The sequence below is a fragment of the Mastigoproctus giganteus genome, chromosome 5, assembly GCF_048544385.1.
Source record: "Mastigoproctus giganteus isolate SK-2022 chromosome 5, ASM4854438v1, whole genome shotgun sequence".
Lineage (NCBI taxonomy): Eukaryota > Metazoa > Arthropoda > Arachnida > Uropygi > Thelyphonidae > Mastigoproctus > Mastigoproctus giganteus.
Genome location: NC_143579.1, coordinates 45,497,442 through 45,517,285, shown reverse-complemented (window position 1 = coordinate 45,517,285; position 19,844 = coordinate 45,497,442). Strand labels below are relative to the sequence as shown.

Below are 19,844 nucleotides of genomic sequence, written 5' to 3'. Positions count from 1 at the left end.
AAGCTATCATGAAGTGGCTTTGCTCTTATTTAGGGTGGAGAATATCATTATTGATCAGCATAGGTTTCAGTTTTCCCAACTGACATACATCGGTGCTCAGAAAATAAATAAGAAAATAAACTTCAGTTTTTTAGGGGGATCAATCGTCTTTATTTGTGTTTTGCCACTTAATATCCTACAAAATATTCATTAAACCATAAATTTTCAAATGATACTTTATTTTGTGCTTGTAAAACAATTATATTAACAATATTATGCATAATCCGCTGTAAAACGAATAAAACTGTTTATTTAAAATTTATATTTTAAAAACAGTCACATTTAGAAAATATTCCACGTACGAGTGGAACTTGTTTCTAAATTTCCTGACACAGATTCAGTTTTGTCAATTTTTTCAACCTTAAATATAGGCAAATATCAGAAATTAAATTTTCTATATTTTTGATTGTTTTTAAATTTTTTCTGTCCATATAAATTAACCCCACATAGTGAGCTCTCTTTAGGACTAGTTTATAAGAAGAATAAGCTAAAATTTAAATATTTACCCCATCCTATGAGTATAGCATCTAAACAGGAGTTATCCAGTATGGGACGTGGTTTTGGCCCATTATAGCCCTAGTTGCTGATGCGCCATTAAAACCCAAACAACCAACCAACCAACCAATCTAAACAGGAATTGTTTCTTTCACATGCGCACACAAAGCTCATGGCTGCTATCTTTAAAGCGAAGAAACAAATGTAGCTAATATTGAAATAAATAAATTTAAACTATATCCCCCTCAGGCGATTAATCTGGGCAAGAGGAAGAATCCCCTCAGCATTGAGCCTGCTCAAACCTTAATCAGATCACCTCGCAGGTACCTCGTCTCCAGACTGCAATTTGCAGGACTTAAGCCTTTCTTGGTAACACGAACCCGTTGTTCCACTCACCAATCTTGTTGCCCTTCTTTGTACTCGTTCCAGCAGCTCTACACCTTGATTCAATTTTGAATCAAGGTGTGGCCTGACCATTGCCTTATACAATAATCTGAAATAAAGTGGTAATTTGCTATCTTTGTAATTCCAGTTTGTGTGAATTGACCACATTTTAAACAGAAATTAAAGTCCTTTTAACGTAAATTCAAATTTAAGAACATTTCTTTTTTTTTTTAATTACAGAATTCTTTTGAACGGCAAAAGAAATCCTTGAATTCTCGGACTTATCCGAAAATCCTTATTGTCCTCCCTGTCCATAGCTGTTTCAGATCTTAAATCAATTAACGTGACGTTTTCCGCGGATCTCTATCGGTTATGTCATCCTAACACGCAATAGCGTTACGAACTACAATCAGTGTAGCGTCCAATTGAAACTTGGATTTGATCACTACTCAAGTGACATCATATACTCCTACGAAATCTAACAAAAAACAAGCCATAACGGCTATGTGTCTTTCCTAATAGTTTCTTTATAGGCAGGACAGCTGAACATTCGTTTGTTCACTCGAAAAAACACAAAAAGATTTATTTAAGTTGCGTAACATCACACCCAAACATAAAATGGAAAACCTTGATGGTCCGGTTAAGGATCGCAAAATAAATTATAAGAATTTATATAAATTAATAAACCAGGTCATTAGTGAACAACGTTGAACAACAAATAGCTTAGGGACTTTGCCTAATTTGTCTAGATCCATCCCATCGCGGATCCGTTGGTTAAGATTCTGGAACTGGATTTAAAAATGGGGCCTATAGACATTACAATGGATAAATTGATTGTAGTGGTATGGGTTGTAAACACTTCCTTCGCGCTGACTCTTTTTCGATAATTTTAATTAAAAACTTAAGTTTATGAATAAGTATCTCTTGTTTTATCAATTAAAAATATCCACTCTTGCAAAAGTTCAACCTAGAGAATCGCTTACTCCTTTCGCGTAAACTAGTATGGCAAATCGCATGGAGACCTGCGTCAAACAACATTGAAGTCTTGAAACAATAAATAATCTTTATTAATAATGCACCTATTATTGAGTACAGTACCATCACTACTTTTTGCTCATCATGGACAAAGTCCAGCAGCTTTGAACTTTATTTTTCCACTCGTGAGTAGCACAGTTGGTACGATCGCCGTCATCCAGTTGGAGAAGATTTGAGTTTGAATCCCGTCAATGAGTGGAGGAGTTCTTATGAGTCTTTATCACAACGTGGTCAGGTGAGGGCAGCAGGTTTTTTCTCCCGGAAACTTATTTTTAGGTTTTGGCTATTTGTAGGTCTACCTTTTTGAAGTATTTCAACCCTTTTCCATGCATTTTAACTAATACTTTTCTTGTTGATGCATTTAAACCTTTCGTTTGACGTGCTTCTACCTTTTATTAATTTAGCAGACACGTTAAATTGCATAAAATCAAACAAATTCAAATTCAAAATTAAAATTGAATAAAATAAAAATAATAAAAAGAATCAAATAAATTCAAGTTGATAAAAAAAAAGAATCAAATAAATTCAACAGATTTAATAAAACATTGAATTGAAAAATTCAGTTAAATGTTTTTCCAACTGAATTTTTCTAAACGAGTTCCCTAATGAAACATCAAAGTTTTAGATACCTCCTGTTATTTTCTATGTATTTCTCTTTTAAATATTAACCACTTTTTCGGAATATTAGTGAGAGAGGAACTAATAGCTCCTCTTAATTGACTGATTATATTATTCGAGAAGTGACCACATTGATTTAACTGATTGTGCCATGTACGTTGAACTAATACCTAAAAGGAGCCCACTAAGAACGTTAGACCTGGGTTCACAAGGATCTAGATCTGCCCCTGGTGTTTACGATGAACGGGATTGAACATGAGTTAATGTAGCATGATATCTCCTTTGATGTAATATATAACGAAACGAAAAAAAGAAAGAAATATAGAAGAGAAGAAATTAAAAATTAAATGAAATTGGGAGATTGTTGTTTAATTTTCCATTTGATTTTGGCTGTGGTCATTAAGCATGCACGTTGCACTTTTGAATCCGTACACCATCAGAATAAATTTACTGCGCAATGTTAACTGAGTGTTGTTATAATGGTTGTCGTAGTTTATGGTGTGAATTATATTTGTATAAGAGCAAAACAATTGATTGCATTCTAATCGACCACGAGCTGTCGTGGCCGAGTGGTTAAGGCGATTGACTTGAAATCCATTGGGATTTTCACGCGCAGGTTCGAATCCTGCCGGCTGCGTGTGTTATTTATTTTTCTCTCACTTTCGTCTTTGTCAACAAAAAGGTTTCTGCTGTACAGCTAAATCCATAATTGACATCTATGGATTATGGGGAAATTGTTTTCTTTTTCCTAGCAGTGGCTCTGGGGTCAGGGTTAAAATACAAAGATGCGCACATTGAGTGTAAATACATTCGACAATTACAGGCCGTTCTTTGTATCGCGAGTCTTGTTTCTCGTCTTGCAGATCATCGATCAAAATTCTTTTTGAATACAAAAAATAAATTCCTGTGCTTGATTTTCACCATGTCTCAAAAGGAGTAAAGAGGGCCGTCATTTAAGATTTTGATTCGTTTCATGGGGACTAGTCCATCCAAAACTAAGATTCTTTTAGTTCATACAGATGCAGGTAAATTAATAATCTTACGCCTGGTAGTAAGCTAAGTAAGGTCTAAAGGGTTTTGCAAAATGCAACTGGGAGCTGGGAGGAAGTAATATTTTCCATTTCCATCTACACAAAATTTGTAGCTTGCTTTGGGCGTTTATCTTTCAATGAAGAAGTGCAATCAAACTTCGAATGCCATAATCCATTCGGTATAAGTTTCTTCACATTGTGCGAGTGCTAATGGATTGTGAAGTCCCAGCAATGAAGGAATCATTCAATTTTGCGGTCGGTGTGCCACTGTTGTTTTTAACAACCCTTTGGAAAGGGTTGTTAAAAGTATAAGGTGCAAAACTTTTTCGTTTTGTTACCCTACACTTGCGGTTGCATCTGTTTCTGTTGATGTCTGTTTTTTCTACAGTTTTCCGTCTTTAGATTGTTGAATAACACTTGAATAACAACCGTCTTGGAACACCCAACAACAGTAAAAACGATTGTTTATATAGGGACAGCAACTAGACACGCATTCACGATTTTGCCTTGTTTGAAGCTGGCAAAATCCTTTTTTCATCAGCTTCAAACACAATGAACATCTCTTTACAAACGAAGTTACAAATATTAATCACAGAAAAAAGATCCCTCTCCCAACCTCAAAGGTTTCGAGTGCAGGACCTCGGATGGAATGAAGACAGCCCTGGTCATTGCGTTAATTGTTATCATTTCCTGTGTGACTGTTTTCGATATTCTTAATTGAAACTTCAGGACGAAGATGAGATGGAAATGTTTGAGGTCGAATCGAGTGGGGCAGCCTACCTTTGATATATCGTGGTATCAGTCTATCTCAAGATGTAGGGGGAAATCCCGAATTAGCTGCATGAACGATATGAAAACATGGTCAATTTCTTCTTCAAGGACTCTTATAGACACATTTGTAAGCAGGGAGGTTTATTCAGATTTCTTTGTAATATTCCGACTGTGGTGACCTTCATAGCCGAGTGGTCAGGAGCAGAGGTGCAGTAGCACATGCTCTTTGAGTAGACCGGGGTTCAAGCCACTGACTGCTAAATACGGTTGATCTGCCAACCCGCACTAGACTAGCGTGGCACATTATGTATTGTTGAAGAAGCTTCCATCGTACAGTGAGTTGATAATGGCTGCAGTTTTCACTCCAACAGTCCCCAAAAACTTTCGCCTTGAAAATAACACTAGTTTTAGAATTTATGGATATTTTCTTTTACTGAAAATGGTACTGAGATTGGGGGAGGGAGGGATCTCGCTCTTCTCTTAAGGGATATGGGGGCAGTGCGTCGAAAATATGGGTCATGTCGTCTTGAAGCAACCTTTAGTATATTTCCAAATAGTGACTGTATTCATTTGTGACTTAAACGTTGTCAGTTAACCTTTCCACCTTTTTCTTTTTACCTCTACTAAGAGATTTTTTAGTTCCATCTTAATATTTGGTTTTTGGTAGGGGGTTTATTATTTATAACAAAAAATAATACGAATTTATAACAAAAAAATTAAAGAAAAAACGGACTAGATTCATACTAGTCCGATGTCTCTGAAGATCATTCTAAATCCCGGGTTCCCAACATCCTCAACACCCGTCTGTTTAAAGACCTCTGTAAAGACATGAATTCTGATACGCTGGTTGTCGAAAGGAAATGTTGTCAATCGTGTCTTTGAGTTGAAAGATGAAATCAAGTTGTTCCTGGATGTGCAAGGGAAACATCACCTTATGGCTTACTTTAATGATGAAGCTTGGAAGAAAAGAGTTGCTTACTTAGCAGACATTTTAGACCAGCTAAACACACATTATCCAATTTCAAGACAATCTTCAGGCATTTGTACCAAGCTGCAAAACTGGCGTCGGAAAATAAATCTTGGAAACATTGCCATGTTTTAAAAACTCTGAAATGTGGTAGATGAATCTGAAGATGAACTGGATGAGAATCTGAAGGAGGAGATTAATGGGCACCTTGAATCCCTTGAAAAGGAATTTCAGCGGTACTTCCCTGGGCTTACAGAAGAAGGAGTTGCACTGGTACGAAACCCATTCTCTGATTCCCTAAATGTAGCCAGCATTCCCGATGAAGTACAGGATGCAAATGTTACCATGCTTGCCTTTCGAGTTTAACTTCACTTTGCCTCTACGAGAGTGGATTTTCAACGCTTCTTCATATCAAAACAAAGGCAAGAAACAGACTGAATGTTCAGGATGACATGAGGTTGGCTTTAACAAACATTCAGCCGCGAATTTTGAAGCTGGTTGCCCAGATGCAAGTAAAACCATCGCATTAAATATTAGGTTAGAATTATATTCTGAAAAATCTATTTTTAGTGTTTTCTTTACCATATTAAAAATGCATTTTTATGCAAATGTGACGAGGGTCGCAGGTTACTTGGTTATTATAGAAGGGGGTCGCAACTCGAAAAAGGAAACACTGCTGTACATCATCAACTACGGCTCTCGTTCTTATCAGGTGATCGGCAACTGTCGCCTCGCTCTGCATGGCGTGATAAGTTGTTGTTGCCTCAAATGAATCTTCAACTCTGTTGCAGTAATCCTCGAATACCGCTAGGTACTGGGTGATTTGTTCTCAGTTAACGGTTGTTCTCTGTGAGATTGATACTTTATGCGCAGTATTTGTGTCGCGTAAGATTAATATGCCCTGTAATTGTGTGAATAGTCCAGATGACTTCTGTTACGTACGTGTAGAAGTCACGTTAGCTTCAAGAAAGCATCCCTTAACTAGAGCCATAGAAAAGGCCTATTTTTTGTATTTTGGGTGTAAAGTAGGCGACCAGGACAAGAACTGGGCTCCACACATATGCTGCACAACCTGTCCATCAAACTCAACGTGTTGGTGAATGGAAAGGGACGTTTTATGCCTATCGCAGTGCCCATGATATGGAGAGAACCAACAACTCACATCAAATACTGTTACTTCTGTATGGTGCTTCATATTAGAAAAAGGACGACAATGACTAAAAAGTGAACAATGACGTAACTAAACATACCATCTGCAATTCAGCCTTCTGCCAAATATACCAACTGACGATGTTATCAACAGCAAATTCTAAATGGGAAGCATTCAAGGAATTAATTGTGGAAGCCAGCCACTACGCTTTGCAATACCGATTAAGAAAATACTGCTCAAGGTTCAGGCCTAAATGGATGTCAAATGAACTAACGAGACTCGTGGCAGAGAAGAATATGCATGGGATGCATATAAATTAGCAGGCGACACAGAAGTCTATGGCAGATATAAGCTGGTCTGTAATTAAGTCCCAAAGGAGATTAGGCAAGCGAAGGTAGATCGAGAAATCTTTGGCAAAGGATGCTAAGAAAAACAGCAAGGATTTCTTTACTTATATAAACTCTAAAAGGAAGGGGATGAATCTGATTGGTCCACTTGATATCGATAGTTCGACTGTTGATGATCCTGCTCAGATAGCTGATAATGTGAATGAGTATTTTGCATCTACATTCACACTTGAGGATTTATTAAGGGAGGAGAATGCGAGAAGTTTATCAAACTGTTACAGGGTGCTTAATGATTTTTTAATAACTGGGAGCAAATTGGAGGATAAATTATTGAAGTTAAACAAAAGAAAACACCTGTGGTGGATGGGACCTATCCAGTTATATTAAAGGACGTGGCAAAGGAAATAAGCAAATCCTTGGCCATAACTCAGGGGAAGTCCCCACGGACTGGAGATGTGCAAATGTATCCCCAATTCACAAAGGGGATTGAAGGGTGACACGAGTAATTACAGACCAGTTAGTTTAACTTCTGTTCCGGGTAAAATAATGGAGTCACTGGTTAAGGATGCATTGCAGGATCATCTATACAAGACTGCAGCAATAATTCAGACACAGTGTGGGTTTGTTAAGGGAAAGTCTTGTCTGACAAATTTGATTGGATATTACGATGTGGTTACAAAGGAACTGGATGCAAAAAATAATTTTGATATCATATTTGGATTTGGATTTCAGGAAAGCTTTTAATGCACATGGAAGGTTACTGTACAAATTGGAGCAGTATGCCTTAAGGGCAAGTTTCCACAATGGATAAAAGGGTGGTTGAGTGGTAATCAATGGACACTGCTCTTCGCGGACTAATGTTATTTGTGGAGTCCGCAAGGTTTCGGTGTTGGGCTCATTGTTGTTTTGTGTATTTATCAATGATATTGATGAAGGTATATCAGGCTTAATGTCCAAGTTGATACAAAGGTTGGTATGGTTGTTAATGATAATAATGGCAGTATGCTACTGTAACAGGACCTAGAAAAGTTGGGCAGATGGATTGAGAAGTGTCAACTGAAGTTTGACATTGACAAATGAAAAAGTACTGCATATGGGTAGAAGTAACTCCAGAGAAACGTACCAACTGTGTGGTAGTGCGCTTGGGTAGTAGAAAATGAAAAAAAAAAAAAAAAAAAACTTGGAGTAATTTTGCTGTCAGATATGCAAGAGTAGGTCATGGTGTCTTGTCAATGATATACAGGAATTTTGCTAGTAGGTATAAGGAGATGAATATCCCTTTATATAAAAATATACAAAGCAATGGTGAGGCCGCGCCTTGAGTACTGCGTACAGGTCTGGAGGCCTCATTTTAGGAAGGATGTAGAGTTACTTGAGCGTGTACAGAGAAGGGCAACAAGATTGGTGAGGAGAATGAAGGGGTCCTCCTACCAAGAAACGCTTTAGTCCTGCAAATTGCAGGACTAAAGCGGAGATCTGGTTGAGGTGTATAAGGCCTTGAATAGGTTGAGCAGGCTCAATTCTGATGGGATTCTTTCTCTTGCTCAGATGATGGGGCATAAATCCAAATTGAGGAAAGACAGTTGTAGAACAGATGTGCGGAAATTTGGTTTAGCCAGCGGGTTGTTGATTGTTGGAACAAACTTCCATCTGTCGTTGTGGAAGTTGTTAGCTTAAATAAATTCAAGGAGGAACTGGACAAACGTTTAGAGGGAATGGATGCGTGAATACTTTATTTTTAGGCTGAATCAACATATTGCTTTTTTTGCATCATCTGCTTTTGCTAAAATAATCCAGATGCGATTTGCTAGTGCCTAATGCACCAAATAAAACTGATTTGGTACCAAAAACTTATCGATATATTTATCCTTTATCGATATATTTTGTAAATTAATAAAAGGTGTGTTAAAAATTTGTATTTTGTATTATTAAAAATTATTAAAATTTGTATTATTAAAATTTAAAAGTTACTAAATTATTTCTAATTTAAAATAATATGATAATTTATTTTTAATAGTTTACAATTGCATTTTTGGAAAATATATTTTCCAAGATTCTGCCTTTTTATATCTGAAAATATCGTGGTGAATAGTTTTCTTGGTATGAAAAGGTTGTGGTTATTTGTTTCTGGCCCATCGACTACTTGGTCAGGGTTCTATAGTCCGTGTTGGTGGTATGCCATGGTACAATAGAGTTCATGCAGTCATAATTCACTTGCAGATATACAGACATCGAAAATTACATATAGAGGCTAGATCAGCTCTGTCTGAACGATGCTTTTCTTTTTATTCAAGCAGGGCCGGTCTTTAAGGGAAGAGCAGTGAGTACAACTCACACGGGCCCTGGATTGAAGTGGGCCTTAAATTCTAACATAGAAGGCTCCTCTCAATCCAGGCAAAGAAGGTCCACCTCGCAGTATATTCACGTTGGAAGCGTGAACTCGAACCATGGACAATAGAAACGCGTTTACTACAGTACACTCGCTATTGAGTACTTTATTACGATTATTAGTGATAAAGGAATCTCACCAGCAACATCCTCCTGAGTGTCGTGTTTGAAGAGCGGTGGTAACATGGGAACAACTACAGTGGAAGGAGAAACTTCACTCGCATTATTCGGTTGCTGCCAAAACGACTGAGGCAAAGCTCTCATCTTCATTGGTAAAGGTTCTGAAAAATACAGAAAATTCTTTCTATATTTTGCATCTACAGTGACTTTATAGAATAGTGTGAGAGACAATACAATAATATAGTATTATACTTTCTCCACTATAGTATGATGAAAGTATCTAGAACAGCTGAGAGTAGAAGTATCTTTTATATTCAATCTCAATTTTTTCCCATATAAATTTAATTCATCTAATACGTACCAAGAGAACAGAATTTACTTATGAGTACACTTAGTTTTGAAACCAAAATTCTGTGGGTATTATATATAAAATATAGGGCTTTTAAGATTATTACAAGAGAGGTTCTAAGCTTCTTCTCTTGGACCACTATTCTTGGGAATATGTCTTAATGATATCAATGTTTTCTCACAAATGGATCAGATATTCTTACTTATGCTTACGATATGAACTTGTAAAATTCGATTTCTCAGACAAGTTATTGTAATGAGCTGGAACTTGACACCAGTAATATTGTGGATTAGATAACGAGACATGGATTAAGTTTCAATATAAATAAATTTTATTGGATGTCAATTTTTGACTGTCATAAATATTTTAAGATTCATTATTAACATACCACACATCTTAAAAATCATTCTTGAATATACGAGGGCTGTTCAATAATCATTTTTAATGAACAACAACCGTACTGCTTGCTATTTCTAGCTGCGCTGCGCACTTTAAGAGCAAACTAAGCTGCATCACATAGCAACTGCGCAAAGTGTGACGACCTTGGCCATCGGTTAAGTTTATTCCTGTTCAGTTTCGCTTACTTAACAATGGACGTGATACGCGAAGAAGAGTCTCCTACTCTCAGATTTTTTTTCCGTCTTAAGAAAACATCAGCTGAAGAGTGAAATATTAAAAGAGTCTTGGTGAATCCACGCTTCCATATGGCACAGCTCGCATGTGGTTTAGAATGTTTAAAGATGGACGTCATTCGGTTACAAAAATCGGTGGTCCTGGAGCTCCAACCACCACTAGAGAAGATCTTCTTATAACAGTAAGGCAACTGGCAGAGATGTTGAGAATATCAGTAGGAAGCACGCGCGGTATTTTTCATGACTATTTGCAGAAGACACGTGTTTGTGCAACCTGGGTTCCAAGACTACTCACAACTGAGCAACTGCAAGTTCGCATGGAGGTTTGTAGCTGCAACAGATGATGAGGTTCTGCCCATGTATATACCCTATCTGTGGTGGCTTCTGGACAAAACTCCAACTCCATCTAATAATTTGAACAATACAAGAGAATATGTAACCATGTCTCCACGGATCCATATGAACACAAAGGATTTGGCTCCAGACCATAATAGCCATGTCCTGCCGGAAATATGAGCACGTAATAAGTGGATAAAACCAAGATCTAATGGTCTTCGATGACGCAAATTTTACATCTTCAATAACCTTCCGAGTAACCACACTAGTCTCACTACAGTTCCATCGAGACTGCCATAGTTCCTCAAAGTTTTTCACAATTCGATATTTTCTTGTTTTAACCTATTAGTGGATTTCAATTCCTAAAAGGTTAGTGGCTACGCCTTTCGGAAATGGTGTGCAGGTCAAGGAGCAATGTTCCCGCAATGACTTACAGAGCATTAGCAGAGACTGTTCTGGGACCATGATGCTTAGCAAGAAGCATGGTTCGCTGTAGAGGAAAGTAATTTATTTTTGATCAGGACATTGGTTACTCTTGTATACAACGCAGAAGCTGCAATAAGAAACAATGTGCAGAAAGGCTGTCTTGTAATACAAGTGAAGATTCTTTTTACTCAGCCCCCAATAAGCCCTAAAGATCCGTAGTAAATATAACTCCAAGATGTTTGATCTATGCAATATTGGGAATTTGTTTTTCAGAGGGAGATCTTAGGAGGTCAGTGATAATCAAGCTGCTTTTTAAAGATGTTTGAAGTTGAAGTTGTGGCTTCTGCAGGCTCTGTTTTTGAAGAATAGCAGAAACGTTGGAGTAAGTGCATTTAATCAATCAAATAGAGACTACTTTGATAAGGACCATCGAAAAATGGAAATTAATAAAGGTATATTGTAAAAAAAAAAACTAAGATCATTCTTTATTGCACAGCCCTCGCATGCTTGTTCACGATATTGGCCTTCAGTATTGATCATCTTCGATATTAGCCTCTCCGACATCTAGAAATAAAATATCAAGCTGAGAAGTATGTTTATCACCAACCGGATCCAAGAAGAGTGTCCAGTAAATATGTGTGGGTTGATCTATGATTGGCTGAATGCAAGTATCAAGATCTGCGAGGAAAAGTGAATTAAAAGAAGTAGTAAAATTCTTTCTCAAATACAATCAAACCAATCCACGTCCAGTGGAGCTTGGTCTGTAAAGGCGGATACCACAACCAAGACGGCACCGTTTCAAGGCTTGTTGGCCTGTTGTCGATGGACGGGTAGGTGCCCTGGTGATACAAGGCCACCGTTTCAAGGCTAACAACTCTTGAAACGGTGTGCGGTGGCATCTTCCGAGAATAAGTAAAAATAGTCCTCTCCACTGGTGAAGCGTTGCTTATTCGACGTAGTGCAATATCAGGGCAACTCGTTGTGATTAGTGAATTTTCAGTAGTCCGAGGCGTTCAGCCCTAAAACCTTTTTAATCTTTAAAATCAATAATAAATAAAATGACAAAATATTAAACAATTGACAAAGTTTAGGGGGTCGCTAAATCCATGAGCTGTCTACCTCTAAATATTCACAGAAATTCGCTGAAAAAAAAATTTTAAAAAAATTAAAAATAGAAACTGGATTTACGTGACCATATTTCTGTCCACAAATTTTATTCACCTACTACAATTTTCGACAAGTAATCAGCTAAAAGACTGTAAAATCAATACGCGAGGAAGGCGCAATATTGTAGAAAGATATTGCCACCTAGATGCATTATTCAGGTCAAATTCAATCAATATATTGAAAAAGGAAAAAAAAAGGGCTTTAACAAGACAGTTGTCTTTTCAACAGCAACGTTTTCTTTACTGTGTCATTAAGTTGGTTTTGCAACTTGGAAACACTGAGAATTTAACTTGAAGCAGAAAAACTCTTCTGATCGTTTTTCTGCTTCATGCATTAATGGAGAGAAAAAAAAATTAAAATAAAACCTCACAGGAAGTAGTTGTCTTAATAAGTTCCAAAAAAAAGATAACCATAAATTTTCGTATAGTAAATGATGTGCATTCAAGTTATAAAGTCCTCTAATTCATATTCGTTGACAATGTGTCATGAATATGAATGGCATTGCTTGAACGTATAATGTGTATTGGTTGTTAGAGGAGCTTCTCGTTAGATGGAAACACTATGCGCTGTGAGGAAAGTGGTTCACAGCCCTCTAAGTGGGAGCGTATGTGACTTAGTGAAAATGGCGTCAATTCTGCTAAAGGAGAGGACGGTAGGAATTTCTATGGGTATTTTTTGCAACGTGGCTGAGTTAGTCGGTCTCAGGCGATGGTAGCACTTTTCTTCCTGGAAAATATTTCCTAAAATTTCCATGGGTCTTATGATCCGAAGACATATTAGGTACATGCAAGGTTGAGGAGGGGGAGGAGGCTAAGTGGACATGAATTTGAAAGGAAGATTTCTTCCTTAGTTTGTGCGTTTCTTAAACATAGTAAAAGTTTAATCTTTAAGATAAAGATTGCTGAAATATCCAGAGGTAAGCCCACCTTACTGCACGATGAGTTTGATTCGTCGAATTCTGCATGAAGATTTATGTAGGGAAAAGCCTCACGGATGAGCAGAAGCAAGGAAGAGTGTCACCACTTCATCCAGACTTGTCAAGACAATCCTAATTTCCTCGACTGCGTTGTCATTGGTGATGAGTGTTTGGTGTTTCAGTATGATCCACAGACGAAGCGTCAGAGCATGCAGTGGACATCAAAATTATCACCAAAGCCCAAAAAGTATCGTTTTGAGAAGTCAAAGAGGGTGTGATTCATAAGGAATTTGTACCTGAAGAGGCTCTACGTACAGGTGCTTCAAAGACTATTGAAGCGCATTTTCCGGGTGAGCCTGAAATTTCGAGAGAAAGGCAGCTGGTTCTTGATGCACTACAATGCCCTCGTCCATTTCACACCTGTTGTGAAGACATTTCTGAAAAAAAAAACGTTGTACAGATACTGCCCTCAAAGGACAGAGATTTCAGGACATTGAGGAAATAATGAAAAATGTAATGGTCGAACTGAAGAACGGTGTAATAAGCAACAAATGAACTGTATCCCAGTGACGAAATGAGAGGATATAGTTATACACGCGTTTGAGTTGACCATGGGTTCTAGTCTACACGACTGCTAAACACGGTACTGTTACTGTACTCTCTTTCTCTCCTGATAGTGCCAATGTTTTCAGATCTATTTTTCTCTTCTGAAGAAGAACTTTAAGTTATGCTCGTAACGAATTAAATATTTTCATACATCTTTTTAATGCGTTAAATTGTGGAAATACTTTTTTTCTTTTTTTTTTTTATTTAGATATGCTGCGTTAAATTCTGGACGTTTTTCCACTTCATCTTTCGTTCAGATTTAATTTTTCTAGGTGTAATTTTCTTCTAGCGTCCTTTATTTTAATTGTATATGATGTATTAACATACATTTGTTCAAATGGAGCTCTTAATGGTTTGTACCTACACGCGACAGTTTTATTGCTAAAACATGTTAATCCCATTTAGTATTTTCCACTCCCCCACTTTAGTGTTGAGTCAAGTGTATATACCCGAGGGTCCTTACATTTCTCGTGCATTTTAGGTCGTACATATATTTAAATGTAAGTAATGGTATTTGACATTAAACATAATAACATTAATTACTAACAGCATCAATAGCGCCATTCACAGAATACCTAAGATTCACAGAAAACCAAAGAACTTTGAGATATCGTAAATTAAATGATTAATTATATCATTAATTAATTTAGTATTTATTAAATTCGCAATTCGCAATTTGTGATTTTGAGAAGCCTTCATATTTCGATGGCCCTTTTAGAAAACGTGGTAGAAAACGTGGTGTTACTCGTGCAGCTTGCAATGAAGAGGGACAAAATTGGGTACAATTCTGTGCTCTGATGAGTCCCCTTTTAGCACAAGAGATTCTAGATGTTATTTCGTCTGGAGGCAACGAAGAATGCCTTACCATCCCTCCAACATCAAGGGACGCTTACGGTGGAGGCCGTGTTCTCGTGTGGTGCGGAATAATGATCAACGGCCCACCGCTCTTCATGTTTTTCTAGGAGTACAGTAGCTGCTCCGAGGTACCTCGAACCTTATGATCCTCGACTTTTTAGGGGTGCTTTCGGCCCAGATTTTCTTTAGAACATAGAACTCAAGTGGTGGAGTACATTGAAACTGAAGATATCTAACAACTGCCATGGTCAGCACGGTCATCAAACTTAAATCCGATTGAATGTGTATGGGATGCCCTTGGGTGTTGTGTGTTTAGGGTCTAACGGCAGCAGGGGGTTCCCCCATTTCCGCGTAGTTTATATTGTCGTGTGATACATTACACTGTACAGGCCAGGGATTTAAAAGTGTGTGGATGTTGTGGTGGTAATGTCGTGTACCGTTGTTCTTCTGGCCATTTAGCCGCTGGCATCCTGGTGGGACCCAGCGTTGCCCACACTAAGCCCCGTGGAGACAGACCAGGTACACCAGTAATTTGTTTTACTCTGGCAGACTCTGCCACCTAATTTCCTGAGATTTCAGTGGCTAGTACCTAAAAAAAAAAAAAAAAAAAATTGGGGCGATAACGCTAGAATTGGAAAAGCCTGGTGAACGCGGTTTAATTTTGTCAAATTTAAATTTGGACGTGTGGGACGTGCGCTAGTGTACAGGGTAGAGGAGAGAGGCTAAAGGCTGGGGGGAAAAGTCAGAAAGGAGACGAAAGAGAAGACGACCCCAATGATTCCTTCCTGGGCGAGGCTAGGTGCCCTACCCAGATCGCCAAATGGCGAGGTGGCGATCTGGGTAGGGCACTCTGGTACATTCAAAGTCTTGGTTGGAGATTGTCCGTTTCGGTGATTTCCTTGTCTTATCGTGGTAAGAAGAAGATGGGACTTCAGTCTTGGCTTCAGCCAGTAAAGTGGGTTTCACAAGGCGTCCAGCCTGGGCTGCTAACCGACAAGGCGCCATATCCAGTTAGAAGATAGATAGTTTGTAGCCTGATGAAAACCAGGTCTGGGACTTGGGAAATACTCTGTCGATGCCCAGTATAAATTTTCGAGTTATTTCTCCTTTGGAGAAACAAATGAACTGTTTCACCTTCCTACCAAATTTGTTGTGGGTAGGTCAGAAGTCTTCTTTTCTCTCTGGGTCTATTGCTTAATGGATCTGTTGTATGGTCGATATAGGTAGCGGGTTTGTCCCTACTGAGTTGGTAGAGCATTCCAACACGCTTGACCTCCAAGTCAAGGGGTAGCACCCCTGCCAGTACTTGCAGTGCATACGTGCTAACCGTGTTACACGCCCTGGTCACGTTAAGAAGAATTGGCCTGTGAATGGACTCCAATTTTCTCTTATTGACTACGGTGGAGGCCTTGTGACTTCACGCCCCAGAGGCGTAAGTGATCGCGGGAATGAATACGGCTTTATAAAAAAGAGCCAGCGAGCGATTTTTCAACCCCCAGTCTCGGCGGATCACCCTGCCACCATTGCCGTGTAGGTCCTGATCTTTCTTTGTATATAGTTTATATGTGGGAGGAAGGATAGGTTCTTATCTATTATTATTCCTAGGGCTTTAGTTCAGTGACAAGTTTGACTGTAATGCCATAGATCTTGATCTGTGGTGGTCTTGTTGGCACCAGGGAGCCTTTTAGCAAGATGGATTGAGATTTTGTGGTTGATATTGTGAGGTGGTGGAGTCGTACTCAGTCCATAAGGGTGATGAGGGCGCGATTTGCATAAGTTTCAAGTTGAGCCCTTGAGTCAGCGGCCAATATTAGTGACAAATCATCTGCATAGGCTTGAGTGCGGACCTCCTCAAGGTCCATACCCAGGAACTCATCCAGGACATAGGTTCAGAGCAGCGGGCTAAGAACCGAGCCCTGGGGACAACCTAGGTAGATTTTCCTCTTCACTTGGCAATAAGGTGCCTGGGCCAAGTAATAGAGGTTTTTAGGGAGTTGCGTTTGTCGCAGTCGGCCGAGGACACTCGGCCACCAAAGGATGTCGGACGCCGCGGCGAAGACGACTGAGATAACTAAGAGGTATTTCTTGTGACAGTTGTTGGCTGCGTTGATGAGATTTTCCAATGCGTCGACAGGTGATCTTTCTGACTTGAAGTCATATTGATTCGGAGCAGGCATCCGTGCAGCAGTGTAGTGGTTTTTTTTTTTTTGACGGAGTAAATGTTCAAACACCTTACTCAGCACCGAGAGTAGGGCGATGGGCCTATACGAGTCGGGAAGTTCTTGAGGTTTAGAAGGATTCTTCTGAAATATGGCGAATGCCTGCCGTCCGCCAGTCTGATGGGAACCACCCCCATTGTAGGCAGTGGTTATGGAGGTTTAGAACGAGGTTTGGGGTGTATTCTGCTAATTTTTTTCACGATTTCCGGTTCTATCAGGTCAAGTCGGGGGTTTTCCTGTTTCTTATCTTGTTGACTGCGAGATGGAGGTCAGTTATGGTGACAGGGTCCTCTGTTCGGGTAGAGTGGTAGTTCTCATTGTCCAGGCAAATCTGCTGTTGATCAGAAGAATTTTATTCTCGGTCATGTGGTACGCAAAGGTCTGCGCTGGTAGAAGAATGCGATTCGTTGACACAGAATCTTATAGACACCCTTATATCGAGCATGGTTCATTGCTGTCAGGTCCGTTTAGCTATTGGAGGGATCATTCGCCGTACGGATGTCATGTGACCATATTTTTGAGCATCTTGTATCGACTTCTGTAATGGGACCATTTTGGTAATTCTTATACAACTCCTATAAATTGTTGAAAATCTAGGTGTCTTAAAAGTTGGCCTGGTGGCCAACTTTTAAGACACCTAGATTTTCAACAATTTTGTCAAGGTGGAAGAGGTGGAAGGATCGAAATATGCACTAAGTCAGTGTTAAATTCATATAACCTCGATTTTCTAAGAAGCCATTATCAATCAAATGCATGCCATGACATTGGTTTGTTCACTCATAATTAAACTATAAATTAATTATATTTATAAATGATTACGTATCCTATTAAAACAATGTAAACCGAAAAAGTACAAGAGATGGTAAATTACTGGATCGTTCCTGTGAGTTACCAACATCCGACTTACAATCACCGTGCACATATGATAAGATAAGATACACCAATGAGATAAACAATACAATGTTTTCACGAGTGGACAGTATTCGAATATTTATTTATTTTTTCTGATCAAACAGAAACGGATAAACGCTGTCGATAGTTTAACAAGTTCCGTGTTAAAAGTCCATCCTACTGCACGTTTTCTAAAATCGTGTCAGTCCTTTGCAAGATGGTTACAACAGTGATATCTTAGAAACAAAAAAAAACTCGCCTGTTCCCACGTCTTGCGTTGGAAAAGTGGGAGCAAGCTCCAACAGTCATTTCCACTTGGTGTGGGGAGGACGGGAATTCTACCAACTGCGCTACCCACGAAGGTCTAACTGGACAGCTGTAAAAGCGTATTTCTTCACAAATAATAACTGGCAAACCTATCTCCTTATAAAGGACCTTGAAAAAATTTAAATTCCAAGCAATTTTCGTCCGATAACCTGTTTACCAACTAGTTTTATGCTAATGACTGGAATAATATCTGAAGTAATACAAGATCACTTAGAAAGGAACAACTTGTTCCCGGTCGAACAGAAAGGAAACGAAAGGAACAATAAGAGGCACAAAACACTAGCTTCTAGCTGACGACACGATCCCAAACCAGTTTGAATGTTGCTTGGATGGACTACAAGAAGGCTTTTGATTCACTTCAGCATAATTGGACAGCAAGCGCAGGCTTTGTAAGGATTCCGATGAAACGGTTGAACGTCTCGTATGTGGCATCAAAAAGGTTGCACAGACGGATTTTTTAGAGAGGCACAACAGAGTGGCCACCATGATACATTGGAACATTTGCAAAAAATATAATTTAGCATCTAGCAAAAACTGGTGGGACCACAATCCAGAAAAGGTTGTGGAGAATAAGGAGGCCAAAGTGCTATGTGATTTTCGAAAACAAACAGACAAACATCTTCCCCATAACACACCCGACTTGACAGTGGTTGAAAAGAAGCAGGCGTGGATAATCGATATCCCAATACTCGGAGGCAGCAGAGTCGAAGAGAAACTGCTGGAAAATATAACACAATATAAAGATCTGCAGATCGAAATGGAACGACTCTGGGAAAGGAAAACAAGAGTAATGCCCACATCTGTTGGCGCCTTTGAGGCTGTTGCAAAAGGCCTAGAATATTACCTGAACATTATAGGTGCAGATAAAATTTTAATACACTATTTGCAAAAACTAATTTCGATACACTAATTGACGACTACCTTTGATTATCTTAGACCTTTGGAAAGGGTCCAACAGTCAAAGGACTAAATTCAGTCAATAACATCCGGTAGACTTAGTGTAAATAAGATAATAATAATATTGCTATTATTATTATTATGTTATTTCTCCTTGACGGGGGGTTCCAACCCGTAACGGATACTGGTACCAAGTGCACAGCGTTCTTGTTATGTCTGGTGTTACTGTTGGTTGAGGAACTCTCTGACTATCCTGGAAATTTTAGGACTAGGACTTCTGGAGTTCCTTGTAGGTATCCATACATAACACCTACATAACAGCCTAGCATTGCTAGGCTGTTATGTAGGGTCTTTGGCACCATACCAGGATAATCAGGATTGTCATTACTTGTTGCATATGCCACATCTCTTTGATCTTAAGTCTCATTACTTCCTGATCTTTTTCTCGTGGGTTTGGACTGCTATGTCAATCAGATAGGTAACCATTTCCTTCTTGTCGACAAAGGTTATGTCCTGTCTGTTGTGAGGATTGTCTTGTCCGGCATTATTGCGCGGCCCCAGTACAGCTTGCAGATTGAGGTCTCTAGTACAGCCTGCGGTTCGCACTTGTAATACGGTACACTTTCTTATTCGGGCTCCTTGACGATGTATTTTCTATAGTTCCTGGTGTTGATTATCTGGTCTTGGATAATGAGTATAAATCCTTCAGCCTCGGGAAGAGCGTCCCGCTCGTGAGCTATGCATTGGAAGCCATTTTATCTATATGGTCCGATGGAGGTCATTGTAGTGTCTACCGTGGGGTGTCATCTTTGACCATCTTTCTAGCTTAATTTGTTCTGTCTGGGCGGGAGGGGACTCGTCGCTTAGGTTGAGTGGGA

General features: G+C 39.0%; 1 protein-coding gene and 1 non-coding gene across 2 annotated transcripts in view; one reads left to right on the top strand and one right to left on the bottom strand.

Moving 5' to 3' along the window:
• LOC150085350 (uncharacterized) overlaps positions 1-19,844 on the bottom strand; it is a 32,899-nt gene that overhangs the window by 1,601 nt on the left and 11,454 nt on the right. The window contains exon 2 of the mRNA XM_090374537.1: positions 9,366-9,506. Within this exon, the coding sequence (XP_090230663.1) occupies positions 9,366-9,506 (141 nt within the window). The remainder of the gene's footprint in view (positions 1-9,365; positions 9,507-19,844) is intronic.
• TRNAS-UGA (transfer RNA serine (anticodon UGA)) lies at positions 3,127-3,208 on the top strand. The gene has a single exon. It is a non-coding gene; the product is annotated as a tRNA-Ser (tRNA).